This window comes from Onychostruthus taczanowskii, unplaced genomic scaffold, assembly GCF_017590055.1.
Source record: "Onychostruthus taczanowskii isolate IOZ18803 unplaced genomic scaffold, ASM1759005v1 scaffold10, whole genome shotgun sequence".
In the NCBI taxonomy this organism is placed as follows: domain Eukaryota; kingdom Metazoa; phylum Chordata; class Aves; order Passeriformes; family Passeridae; genus Onychostruthus; species Onychostruthus taczanowskii.
The window spans coordinates 1,804,263-1,818,292 of record NW_024496526.1 but is presented as its reverse complement, the minus strand read 5'-3'; the positions used below and the strand labels follow the sequence as shown (position 1 = coordinate 1,818,292).

Below are 14,030 nucleotides of genomic sequence, written 5' to 3'. Positions count from 1 at the left end.
CAATCCTGTCTTGGCTGCAGAGCTCATCACTGGCTGGTATAATAACTTTTCTGACTGTTCTGGAGTGGGACATGCTGCAGTTTTGCCCTCAGTTGTCAATTTGACAAGAAATACTTGGAGATAACTGTGTCCATGTGGAGTTTTGCCTCTCATTTCACCTGGATGTGAACTGAAAAGCAGCCTGGGCTCTCCTGGCCTTTTTAGCACTCTGGGGTTATCTTAAGGCATTGCAGAGCTTACTTGAGGTATCTATTTTCCCTTAAGCCTCTCCTTGTGAGCTCTGCAGTGGAGGGAAGTGTTTCCATAAATTAATTTATGTGGCAGACACATTCCTAAAATGTTCAGAGAAAGTGGAAGAAAACCAGTAATGCTGAATTCCAGGGCCTTGACAGAAGGCAGAGTAGCACAGGAGCAGAATGATTTGCCCTTAGAATTGCAGATGAGCCCTGTCTCAGGACTTTTTCTGAGATCATTTGCAGCATGTTCTTTGTTCTTCAGCATTAAATTGTATCCCAGTACTCTGAGTAGTCTCTAAACATTTTACTGAACCACTGGAGGGATGAAGAAGAAGGGTAAATTGGGGTATTGTATTGTCATTGTGAAGAGCCAGTAATTCTACATCAAGTACTGCTTCCTTAGAGGTTTAAAATTTGGTTAGCCTGACTGAGGTACCAGTGCCTGGTCTTGCTAAACCTCCCTGGGTTTGTCAGAAAATATCCTGAGAGATGGTTTTCAGTCCCTTCACAATTTAACAGCAAGTTGGGTGTTTCACTGAGTTCTTTGCCATCTACTCCTGTGTCTGGGACTTCCTTTCAAAAGCCAAGATGAAGAGCTCTTAGATGGGCTGTTTTCTCCCCAAATATTTTGCCAAACTCTGTGTTTTTAGCAGTGTTAACTCATCCTGGCCCTCCTTTGGAGAGTCAGGGGATCAGGAGCAAAGTCAGCCTGTATTGCAGAATTATGGCTTCAGGGATTACTTGTAGCAACTGGGGTTGGCTTTGGACTTTTTTCTCCCAGAGGGAGCAGTGCATGAATCACTTTGGATGTGTCTAGGCAGCAGTGGAGAGCAGTGCTGTCCTTCAGCTGGAAACAGAACTTTGTCCCACTTGAAGAAGTCTTTAATAACCCTGTGGCTGATGAAGGCACAAGTCAGCTCTTTGTCCAGTCCTGTTCCAGCACGGGGCAGAAGTTAACTCTTTTTGGGGGAAATGCAGTTTCCAGGCTGAGATCCAGTGCAGGTGCAAGGGGAAGTCAGATCCCTCAGGTGGCCTTTGCTCCTGGCTGCAGCCTTTGGGCCGTGTGGGAAGGTGGGGATTTTTGGGGGCACGGCTGGACTGTGAGGTGTGGGGTGCTGGGCAGGGAATGCAGCAGGCAGAAGGGACACACGGCTGGGCTGTGAGGTGTGAGCTGCTGTGCTGAGGTGGTGCTGGGCAGGGAATGCAGCAGGCAGAAGGGACAGGCTGTTCTGTGCCTGTGCTGGGACACAGAACGTGTGCAATGACATTATGAAAGCTCTCCTGAAGCCCCAGGGATTCCCACGGGGCTCGAGCTGTTGCAACATGAGAGATTCACATCTGGGGAAGTGGAACATTGCCTGTGGGAGCTGCAGTGCCCGCAGTGCTGAAGCTGTTGGGAACTCGGAGCGGCGTTGCTGATCCCTGAGTGTCAGTGAGTGTTGTCATCACACTGCTCTCCTGTGCTCCTCAGCTGATCCAGTCTCCTGTGACCACTCCCCTGGGGCTGATCATGCTGAAAACCACGTCGGAGGAGCTGGCGTGTCCCCGCGAGGACCTGAGCGTGGCCCGCAAGGAGGAGCTGCGCAAGCTGCTCCTGGAGCAGGTGCAGACGGTGCTGGGGCTGCTCACAGGTACGAGTCACACCTTGTGCCACTCAGCTGGCTGTCCCCTCAGCACTCGCAGCTGGGCTGCCACTCCTGGGGCTCCGTGGAGCACAGTGGGGGTGATGCGGCGGCTGCTGCTGCACTGTGAGCGCTCAGCTCTGCCCTGCAGCACTTGGGTCAACTTAATATGAACCAACTGGTGCAGCAGAGCAGCTGCTGAGCTCCCTCCATGGAGAGGGATGGGGATTGTCTGCTCATAGTGAGCCCAAAGCTGTTATGGAGTGTTTCTGTCCCTCCCAAAGCACTCGAGCTGTGTACTGCCAAAGCTCTCTTGCAGTCTGTGCTATTTGTTGGATCAGTGTGTCTTTGAGAAGGCATTTCTGAAAGGTCTCTCTTTGGCCAGGTATTTTGGAGAGCATCTGGGATAAGCACAGTGCTACTGCTGCCACTCCACCACCGTCCCCGACTTCAGGAGAAAGTGGTAAGGAAAAGCTACAAGATGGGATTTCCATGTACTTTAACCTGCAGTGTCAGGCACAGATTCCTTCCTTTTCTGCTTAACCTCTCCTAATAACCCTTTCCCAGTGCTTTTCACAAGCCAACAAATTCCTGATTGGAAAGAAAAGCCCTACACAAAGAAATAAATTGCACTGTGGGGATGCCTCACTGCAAATGTCATTAAAATGTGCCCACAAAGCTGCTTGTTGTCCTCAGATGGCAGAAACCGCCCTGAAGTTTCACAGCAAAATGCTCTAATTGACAGTGAGTTAAAATCATGGAATTGTTAAGGTTGGAAAAGCCCTCTAAAGTCATCAAGTGCAGCTGTTATTCCATCACTGCCAAGGCCACCACTAGCCCATGTCCCCAAGTGCCACATATGCAAGGCTTTTAAGTCCTCTCAGGGATGGTGACTCCACCACTGGCCCATGCAGCTGTGCTAGAGCCTGACCACCCTTTCCATGAAGAAATATTCCTAATATCCAATCTGACCCTCCCCTGGCACAACTTGAGGCTGTTTCCTCTCCTCCTGTCCCTGTTCCCTGGGAGCACAGCCCAACCCCCCTGGCTGTCTTCTCCTGTCAGGAGCTGTGCAGAGCCACAGGGTCCCCCTGAGCCTCCTTTTCTCCAGGCTGAGCCTCTTTCCCAGCTCCCTCAGCCCCTCTTGGGGCTCCAGCCCCTTCCCAGCCCTGTTCCCTTCCCTGGACACTCTCCAGCCCCTCAGTGTTGGAAGTAGCCCACAACTGGACACAGGACTGGGGGTGCCTCAGCAGTGCCAGCACAGGGGACAGTCCCTGCCCTGGTCCTGTTGCCACCCCAGTGCTGGTCCAGGCCAGGTGCCATTGCCCTCTTGCCCACCTGGGCACACTTTTCCACTGAGCAACTTTGCAGCCCCTCTTCCCCAAGCCTGTGGCCTTGCATGGGGTTGGCATTGTCCCCTCAATTCCAGCTGTTGGCACATCAATGCCAGTGGAGCAAAATTGAATCCTACCTGTGAAAAAGGAAAATAAAGGTAGCCAAGTCTCTGTGAAATGGAACAGGGTGCCCAGAGAAGGTGTGGCTGCTCCACCCCTGGAAGTATCCAAGGCCAGGCTGGATGGGGCTTGGAGCAACCTGGGATACTGGAAGGTGTCCCTGTCCATGGCAGGGGGTGGCACTGGATGGGTTTTAAGGTCCCTTCTAATCCAAACTGTTCTGTGATTGTGAAAGTTTGTTTTCTATCTATTCCTGTTGGACTTCCGTGTGAGTGCTTATCTGATGTTAACCCATTGACATCTCTACTTCTTAATTACCTCTGAAATGGAGAACAAATTTTTGTGTCCTTGTCCTTGGCACACATTTCCTTGTCCCTGGGACCTTGAGCAGTTCCCTGGGAGCTGCAGATCACTTCCTTGTGGCCAGGTTGCAGCAGGCAGCTCCAGACTGCTGCCTCTGATAAGCTGTTGGCAGTGTTTTGCTTGGTGCTAAACCTTTCACACTGAAGCTTGAGCAGCATTTTGAGTGCTCCTTTCCTGTAGAGGAGCTTAAGATATTTCTGTATTTATATACAAACCACAAACTTTAAAGGGAAGAAATATTCCTTTGGGTTGGCAGGGGGAGAGTGGATTTTACTGTAGCTGGGAAGAGTTTGGACAGGAAATATTTACAGAAAAGATCAAAGCTTCTGGTGTCAGTTGTTAAGAATGGTGCTGGGGGAGGGCACTGGTGGAACAAATTCTGGGGTGGCTGTCATGGAAGCCTTTTGGAGATGTCCCTCAGTCCCCTGGGGCTTTGCTGAGGCAGCTTTCATCCACCTGTGTGCTCCCCTCGTGACTCGGGATCGCGTTTCCCAGACTGGAAGTCGGCTGTGCTTCTGTGCTGGGCTTTTCCTTTCTCCCCTCTCAGGGAAAACAAACAAACTCTTCACACAGTGTTTTGTCAGGATAATTGCTAAGAACCAGGACCACACAAGCAGTGCCTTTAGAAGTTTCATTTTGCCTGTGCAAACTTGTTTGTGTGAAACTCTCTCAGTTTTATTTTTCTGTGCTGTGTCTTTGCTGTGTCCGTGTTAAAATTGGTTGTGCTTCCACTTCTTGAAGTCAGAGTCACTAAGGCTGGAAAAGACTCTAAGACTGAGTCCAACCATTAACCAGCACTGCCAGAGCCACCACTAAGCCATGTCCCCAAGTGCCACATCCACATGGCTTTTGGACACTTTCAGAGATGATGATTCCACCACTTCCAAAAGGAATACCGGGTGCTTCCCTCTGATCCACTACTTGCTCATTTTGTGTTCCCTGAGACTCAGTTCCTTTGTACTGGTGCCTCTTGAATGTTGTCATTGCTTAAGTGTGGCCACCACCCTTTGCTCCTTCCATTCAGATGAGATTAAAGGTGTTCCAAGAGGCAAAACCAGCTCCTGAGTCCCCATAAATGTTTAATTTCTTCCATCAGAGCCCAACTCTCTTTAGGAACTTGGAAAACCTCTGCTTCCTGTTTTTCATTTGCACAGGGAAGTGGAGTGAAATGGTTACTTGCAAGTCTTGCATGGGTTTTAAATAGCACTTGAAGACAACATTAAACTCATTTCTCATATCACTAAGCAAAGCAACTCTGATAATGTCTCAAGCTGGACAACATTTGAGTTATTGCCATGGTGTAGGATTTACTCAGCAAGAGTCTTAGCCTCCAAATGTTGTCTTTGCATGATTTATAGCACATTTCCTGGAGAATCCCTTCCTCAGGAATATTCCCTCACCTATGGCAAACAAATGAGTAGCAGGAGTATTTGTGGCTGCTCTCCTGCTGCAGAGCCAGTCACTGGGAGTTTTGTGCTTTGGCATGAATGCAACTGATGCTGTGAATTTGTCACCTGTTTGCAAAGACACTGAAAATCCCTGAACCTCAGAGCTTCAGTGATGGAACTGTGTGCAAAGCACTTGAACCAGCTGCTGTGAGTTACAGGAGTGTAATTGAGAGTTTCTGCTGTGGATGGATTAAAAGATGAGAATCTTTAATTCTCATTGATTTTTGTGGAGTTGGCTGAACTGAATGTTTAAAAGTTAGGGTTGGAAGGAACCTTAAAGCTCATCCCTGCCATGGCAGGGACACCTTCTACTGTCCCAGGCTGCTCCAAGCCCCATCCAGCCTGGCCTCGACACTGCCAGGGATCCAGGGGCAGCCACAGCTGCTCTGGGCACCCTGTGCCAGGGCCTGCCCCCCCTGCCAGGGAACAATTCCTTCCCAATATCCCATCCATCCCTGCCCTCTGGCAGTGGGAAGCCATTCCCTGTGTCCTGTCCCTCCATGCCTTGTCCCCAGTCCCTCTCCAGCTCTCCTGGAGCCCCTTTAGGCCCTGCAAGGGGCTCTGAGGTGTCCCTGGGGCCTTCTCCTCTCCAGGTGAGCACCCCCAGCTCTCCCAGCCTGGCTTCAGAGCAGAGGGGCTCCAGCCCTTGGAGCATCTCCATGGGCTCCCCTGGACTGTCTCCAGCAGCTCCAGGTCCTTCCTGTGCTGGGCCCCAGACCTGGAGCAGCTCTGCAGGTGGGGTCTCACCTGAGGAGGCAGAATCCCACACTGGGGCTCAGCCCAGCCCAGGGGTGTTTCTGGGTGCTCACAGCCAGGGAATGTGCAGTTCTCATCCTCCAACAGCCCAAATCCTTCCCCCAGGGCTGCTCTTAGTCTGTTCCCTGCCCAGCCTGGATTTGTGTTTGGGATTGCCCCAGCCCTGGTGCTCTTGGCCTGGCTGAGCTTCAGGGGGTCTGTAAAAGCACAATATGATCTGTACAGATGTGTCCAGGTGTGAATGTCCTCACAGGGGTTCAGTGCTAAGGCTGAAGGGCAGGATTGTCTTGCTCAGCCAGAGCCATGTGATGCCTTCAGTTTCTGGAGCACAGGAGAAAGAAGCAATGATAAGGCTTGGCAGGGAATTATGAATTTAGTGATGTAAGACATCAATCTTGGTGAAAAATGAGGACTAAGGAGGGATGTGTTCATCACTCAGGCTCTTGTGTACGTTGGAAGTAGCTCAGTAAATCATAGCTGTTATTTTGGCACTGCTGGTGTCAGGATGTTTCACTTCCATAAAAAATCACTCAGATTCTCTAAGAACTTCAGATTCTGTAGCCCAGCGAGTGCCAGATTTTTAAAGATGGAAAGGTTATTAAAGATGAAGTACTCAAAGAAGAGAAGTGTGTTGAGCAACTTGGGGAAGGTGAATAGTTTTGAGCAGGTGGAAGCCTGGAGATTGTGGGCAGCACCTGTGGGAAAGGCAGCCTGGCTTGGGTTCCAAAAGCTTTTGAGGAAGCAAAGGCCACCAGGAATAAAGGAGTCTCTGGGTTGTTGGTGGCTTGGTTAGAGGTGGCACATGGAAGGTGAGTGCATGTGGCTCCTCTTGCTGAGAGGGGGGAGTTCACCCTTGGCTAGGCAGGATTAACTTCAGAGCTTCTCCACATCATTCTGCAGAGAACTCACAGCACCTGCAGTCAGGAATAATTCCCTGCCGTGCTGCTCTGTGGAACTGATGCCTTAAGTAGCTGGAACAGAGGTTAAACAGAGTTAAGGGGAATAAAGAGGATATTTATTAGAAGAGCCTTCAAAGGCCATGCCCTTGCAGTACCAGAACCACAGCCATGGCTGTGCCTGGATGGCTCCAAGATGGAAGCAGAAGAGGGCTTGGTCACAAGATCTCACATTTTTGTAAGTTTTGACCCATTTGCATATTGGAGTTAATTGTCCAATTGCAGCCCCAGCCCGTGAAGTCCCGTCTTTCTTGGTTTTCCCTCTTCAGCCCACGTTGTTTGTGCTCTTGGGCCTGAGATCTGGATCATTTGTCCTTGGTCCCCAGCTAGAGAAGGAATTGTTTTGTTTCCCTACTCTGTGAAGAGAGCTCACCATCCCCTGATATGAAACCCTGACCCACACCTTACTATCCCCTTATATGAAACCCTGACCCACACACCAAAGCAGCATCAAAAAAAAAAAAAAAGCTAAAACCTGAGGTATCAGAACTAAGGCTCATCTGCACCCTGAGTGGTGGCTGCAGTTCTGCTCTTTCAGTATCAGTAGGTGCAGAGGAGCAGTGAAGGCTTTGTAGAAGGGCACTAAAGGTGATGGAGGGGTTTGAGTGGCTTCCATCTAAGTAGCAACAGAAGTAAAATCTTCTTTCTGTCAAAGAAACTGGGCAGGAACTGCGTTAGAATCCTACTGACACAAAGAAAGTGAAAGCAGGGATTGTTTCTGTTCCCTGTTTGGGTAGAAAGTGAAACCAGCAGCTGGCATACCCCAAACAAAGCTGTGGTACTATGTCACAAGATATTGCAAATATTAATTTTCTGTGGCGTCAGTTGGAGGCTGGAGAAAGTCATGGAAGACAAATCCTGAGGCTGTGTCAAATTTTTCAGCATCCACTTTTCTTGGGAAGCCTTTGTCATGTGCTTGGGAGGCTTGGGGATGTGATCTGTGCCTGCCATGGCATTTGATCCCTGGGAAGAGGTGCTGGCCTGAGTGAGCTTTTTGGGGACATCACCACAAGTGTCACAGGCCAGCAGAAGCCTTTGTGATATTCAGTGTAACAGGGATGTGCCAAGCTTACATCAAGCATGTTCAGCCTTCTGGGGGGATAGAATTTTATAATAAATTCCTAAAATGCACCCCATGACATTGTATTTCCTGAAATACCATGAGAGCCCTGTCTGGTGAGGCCAGAAGGGCTGTGTGAGGCTAATTCCCAAGTACAGAAATCACCAGTTCCTCTCAGCCAAATAACCCACTGAATCACAGGATGTGCTGCGTTGGAAGGGATGCACAAGGATGCTCAGAGTCCAGCCCCTGGCCCTGCCCTGGGCTGGGCAGCTGGGGGTTCATGCCCTGCCTGACACCCCTCTGTGGTATTCACAAGCTCTCTGAACAGAGAGAAGCTGTGAGAGAAGCAGAGAAAAGAATGATCAAAACAATTCTTATCTCATTTGCTGCTCCTGTGTTTTTAAACGTGTGGAATATGGTGGAAGATTAGTTACCTGAAGGGATTGCTTGATTGGATTCTGGTGGTGGTGTTTTGATTCATTGACCAACTAGACACACGTGTGTGTGTCGGGACGGTTGGCAGACAGCCACGAGTTTTTCTGTAGTTAGAAGTAAGTGTGATGTAGTATGGTTATAGTATAATATAATGTAATATAGTATAGTTTTAATAGTGATTATTCAGCATTCCACAGCCTTAGAGTGAGATATCAATCATTTCCTGCATCAGGGGTCACCTCCTTTTACTATCCCCCCTCTCCCCCAGGTGACCTCTTGAGTAGCCTGCTGCAGAGCCCCAGCGCGGCCAAACTGCTGAACCAGCCCATCCCCATCCTGGACACAGACAGTGAATACATCTGCTCCCTGGCACTGGAGTGCCTGGCACACCTCTTCAGCTGGATCCCTTTGTCCACGAGCATCACCCCGTCCCTGCTCACCACCATCTTCCACTTTGCGCGCTTCGGCTGCGACACGCGCGCCCGCAAAATGTCCTCGGTGAACGGCAGCAGCCCCGGCGCGCTGCTGGGCCAGGAGCGGGGCCGCCTGGGCGTGCTGGCCATGGCCTGCATCAACGAGCTCATGTCCAAGAACTGCGTGCCCATGGAGTTTGAGGAGTACCTGCTCCGCATGTTCCAGCAGACCTTCTACCTCCTGCAGAAGATCACCAGGGAGAACAACGCGCACACGGTGAAGAGCCGCCTCGAGGAGCTGGATGAGAGGTAGGAGCAGCTGGGGGCCTCGTGCTGCCTCTGAAGGACTGTGGGTTTGGTTTGGGGTCCTGCATGGTGTGTCTGATGGCCTTTCTTTCAGAGCACTGAGCCAGGGCAGCCGGGCAGAGAGGTAGGTGTGCCCAGGTAAGGGCTGGGTGCTGAGGGAGCTGCTGGCCCAGGTTTGTGTCCCTCGCTGTCCCTTCCCTCCCCTGTCCCCGTTCCTTGCTGTTTGACTGCAGGTCTGAGGTGGCACCAGAGCTGAAGCTGTGGTCACAGAGCACAGAAGAGGCTTAGTGAGGTAAAGGCACTGCAGTGTTCTCTCTGTCCCCTCTGGTCAGTATCTGCCATTCTGCCCAAAGCACACAGAGTGGGGACACATCCTGTGAGTCATGACCTGGGAGAAGACAGCAGAAGCTTCCTACCTTTCATTGAGCCATGGCCGTTTCTGGTTCTTCTTTATTTTTGCTTTTTAAATTTATTTTTAAACAGCACCAAACACAGCTTGGGGAGCTCTGTTCAGTGGTGAATGGCTCCACTTCCAAGGCTCTCCACAAGCTTGGCTGGAGGCAGCAGGGAAGCAGCAGCACCTTGGGAAGCTGTGTGTTCTTTTTCCGGGCTGTTACTGCCACCTTTTGTTCCCTGGAACAGCTCCACTCTTATGTCAGATATTCCTACTTGTAGGGGACAAAGTGAGACTCCTCCTGCTGTTGTGTTGAATGGCTAAGCCTGGGTGTTGGCAGGGTGGTGACTTGGTGCTGCCTTTTGTCACAGGGCTGTGGCAGAGAGGTTGTAACTGTGTGAAAGTGCTGAGTATCTTACTATGGGTATACAAGGGTAGGAGTAAATTTCCACTCAGGAGAAAAAAACACTTAGGAAAAAAGCTGTGTTTCCGTTTGTAGAGGGGACTTGCATGTTTCTGCTGCAGAATTCTCCTTTTCAGTATCCTTAGATAAAGGCATAACTTTGGGGTGGTAAATCCAGACTCACAGGGAATTCTGCTGCTCATTTTTTGCTGGCTCTGACTTGTGTCACACTCTGCCTAGAAATGAGACATGTGGGAATGTGACACCTTTGCCTGCAAGGCACAGAGAGCCAGGAGTTCCCCTCTGGATTTCAGAAAAGCTCTCCTGGAAACACACAATCCCCTTTTTAACTATTCTTCCTTTTGTGGACACAATCCAGCAGCCTTTGGGGCCAGCCTTCATTGGAGGGTGTGGAGCTGTGCTGGCCTGGGCAGAGGTGGTGCTGCCATTCCATGGCATTCCTTAGACCTCTTATCCACAGGGACTGCTGGTGGCTGGAGTTGGGAGAATGTCTTTATTCATTGCTGAGGTCTGAAATGGGGATGGAACCAAGATGTTCTGGGGACTGGAAAAGTCCAGTTGGCTTCTGGGGGAGTGGAGCTTTCTTTTCTCCTTGTCTTCTTTGTGGAAAAGGCCATGAGGATTTTCCTGTTGTCACTTAAGGGCACAGCTGTACTGTTTGTGTCCAAAACTGAAGGACTTAGTGCATGTAGATGTCATCCTGGCTTGGACTAACAAAATCTTGGAGGAAAGGGGCACTGAAGAAACCCTCTTCAGTAGAGGGGTGTGCTCAGAACCTGCATGCTCTAGAGTCCTTCCTGGCCTTCCTCTTGTGCTGCTGGTTATTTTTGTTCTGTTAAAAGTCAGTCTGAACACTTTGAAAAGTCCAGGAAAGAGTAAGTTGAGATTACCTTTTACTTCATCTGTGTTTGGCTTTGAAGATCCCAAAAGATGGGAAGTGGCTGGTAAGGATCCAGGCAGTGGCTCAGTGGAGAAGGGGGCTGGTGGCCAAGGAAGAATTTCACTGCTCTCAGGTCAGAGCCTGTTTAGAAAATAAAAATTAAAAGGATGAAGATGTTTGAGTCTGGAATTCTTTTTTAAAATTTTTTTTCCCCCTGGCTTTGATTTTGAAGTGTTTGATCTGTGCTCACGTGTGCTCAGTGATCTCCTGTGATGTAGGCAGTGCCAAATAAAGAAGAACTTCATCTTTTTTGCATGTTCAAAGCAGTGTGTGGTTTTGAAGGCTCACAACAGTCCCCAGTGCTGCAGCTCTGTCAGTTGGCAGTGCTGCTGGTCATGAGGGAGTTCTTGTTAGAAAGAGTGGGGATTCCCAAAAAAAACCCAAATCCCCAGAGTTTGCAGCAGTGCAGAGCAGGCAGTAGAGTAAAACGAGGCTGCTCATGCCTGTGTGAAACTGTGCTGAGCCCAACTTTTTATTTAAAATACAAACTTAAGTAGTTTCATGCATTTCAGAGCTCTGGGCGTGAGGGAAGGCTGGCACTGCCTGGTGTGGTGCTGCCATCCCTACTGTGGCTGATGGAGTGTTTAACCCTTGCTGCACTGATGGATCTGGAGATGATTTTTAGCCCTGCTGAAGCTCGTGCTGTGCAGGGTGTGTTTGTTCCCCAATAAAAGCTCACCCCACTGGTTGCTTTGCCATTTTCCCCCCAAGAACTCTCCCTGCTGCACCAAGGTCATGCCCTTGCTGCAGTCCCTGAAGATTTGGTGGCAGATTCCTTTTGGGAACTACACTCTGTACATTCCCTGAGGAGCCCCATGCTTTACAGGAAGATTTCTCTTTCATTTCCCAGTTCAGACCCAAGCCTGGGCTCAGCTCAGAAACTCTTGGATGGCTGATCTTCACTGCAGGAGGAATTTTCCTTTCCAGCTCTCAGCTCCCTGGCTGTCCCACTCCCTCCTGTATATGTAACTCCTCTGTTGCTGATTCCTGCATTAACCTCCTGCTTGCAGCTGAATTCCTCAGGGGTACAGTTCATTTCACTAATCCTATCTCCATCATTACAATGACCTTTGCTATCAAATTATTTCTGCAGGGTGGAGGGGGTTGTGTTTTCATTTGCAGGCCTGGTTGAACTCAATATTTATCTGAATATTAAAGTTGCTTTTGACTAGATTGTCTTTTCTGCTGTTTCAGGTGTTAATGGAGTGAAGGGTTGCCCATCCTGTAGGTAATTGTTGCAGGGCTTTATATTTAATTGTTCAACTGATGGTTAATTGTAACTTTGCTTTGAATGAGAATATTTTGAATGGCTTTTACCACCATTTCAATGCAATTGCTTTCCCTTGGGGCACCTTTGCTGTTTTTTCTGAGAGTTTTCTCCTTTCCCTTGTAGCTACATTGAGAAGTTCACAGATTTCCTCAGACTCTTTGTGAGTGTCCACCTGCGAAGGATCGAATCCTACTCCCAGTTCCCCGTGGTTGAATTCCTGGCCCTGTTGTTCAAATACACTTTTCATCAGGTACAGCCCCACATCCTTGTTTTTCCCAGTCTGTTCTGTTGTCCAGAACTAACTTGTTTGCTCCAGTCAACTCAAACAAAGAGCATTTAACTGGTCTTACTGGCAGTTCCCAGTGGTGATGGGGACTTGGAGATGGCTTCATGTGCTCTTGGATTTAGAGGTCACAGGTGGTCACCCTGCAATAACAACTTGTCAGATGTTTAACTTGGCTTCTGCTTTAATTTTTTCTAGTATTTGGAATGCACAATGTGTGGAGAAGTCTCTCAGACTTGCTTGGTTTGTGTTTGGGGATTTTGTTCTTTGTCCTCAATCTGTGGCTTTCTTGTAGCTTTTAGTTTTTGTATTAAAACCCCCAAGCCCTATGGCTTTAGGTTGGTTTTACCTTGCTGTAGAAGCTGTCAGTGCAACTCAGCTCCATTTACACAGGAACAATGACAAGGAAACAGCTTTATAATATCACAGAATCATGGAATGATTTGGGTTGGAAGGGACCTTAAAGCCCATCCAGTGCCACCCCTGCCATGGCAGGGACACCTCCCACTGTCCCAGGCTGCTCCAAGCCCCATCCAGCCTGGCCGTGGGCACTGCCAGGGATCCAGGGGCAGCCACAGCTGCTCTGGGCACCCTGTGCCAGGGCCTGCCCACCCTCACAGGAAACAATTCCTTCCCAATCTCCCATCCAGCCCTGCCCTCTGGCAGTGGGAAGCCATTTCCCCTTGTCCTGTCCCTCTATGCCTTGTCCCCAGTCCCTCTGCAGCTCTCCTGGAGCCCCTTTGGGCTCTGGAATTCTGGAAACTGGTGTAGCAAGCCATGAGATGGGTTAACACTGATACCAGCCTTGTAATTCCTGGGTTCCTGCCCTTGTACAAAAGCTCTTGTTCCTCTTTTACCAGCTCTGAATCTCTCCAGTGACATCCTAGAACTGTTTCAGTAAAGCAAGAAGCTCTTCCCATGGACTGAAGTGGATGTTAACTCCTGTTTTCACTCTGTGGTACTCATTGGGAATTTTGGTGTCTTTCAGCCTACACATGAAGGTTACTTTTCTTGCTTGGACATCTGGACACTCTTCTTGGACTATCTGACCAGCAAAATCAAAAGTCGCCTGGCAGACAAGGAAGCAGTGCTCAGCAGGTGAGGGCTGGGGGCTGCCAGGGTGAGACAGCCTGGAATCGTGGCATGGGTTGGGGTGAGGGATTTCAAAACTCATCCCATTCCATCCCTGCCAGGGGCAGGGACCCCTCCCACTGTCCCAGGCTGCTCCAAGCCCCATCCAGCCTGGCCTTGGGCACTGCCAGGGATCCAGGGGCAGCCACAGCTGCTCTGGGCACCCTGTGCCAGGGCCTGCCCACCCTCACAGGGAAGGATTTTTTCCTACAGCAAAGAGACTTTGTGGTCATCATGGAAGAGCTGTCAGAAATAAGCTACTGCTTACAGCAGCCTCCTGTGTGGTTGAGTTCTTTATTTTTCTAAAATCATGAAGTATAAAAAGCATAAACCTCAGTGTTTCACACTCATTCACAAGAATTCAGACTGAGCAGGTTTGGGTAGACAAACTGGCACTTACATATGTTGTGTGTGAACCTTGCAGGCAGAGGAAGGAAGCTTTTGTAGTCTAAAATAAAACTGGAGCACATTTTAGCACAAATTAGAGGAGGAAACTACCACACAAGTTGTTTACTTAGTGTTCACACAGCTCATAC

General features: G+C 49.5%; 1 protein-coding gene across 1 annotated transcript in view; it reads left to right on the top strand.

Annotated features, from left to right (window-relative positions):
* Positions 1-14,030, top strand: part of XPO6 (exportin 6) — a 55,105-nt gene that overhangs the window by 19,237 nt on the left and 21,838 nt on the right. The window contains exons 5-9 of the mRNA XM_041407381.1: positions 1,708-1,867; positions 2,244-2,321; positions 8,602-9,055; positions 12,204-12,330; positions 13,352-13,461. Coding sequence (XP_041263315.1) covers positions 1,708-1,867; positions 2,244-2,321; positions 8,602-9,055; positions 12,204-12,330; positions 13,352-13,461 — 929 coding nt within the window. The remainder of the gene's footprint in view (positions 1-1,707; positions 1,868-2,243; positions 2,322-8,601; positions 9,056-12,203; positions 12,331-13,351; positions 13,462-14,030) is intronic.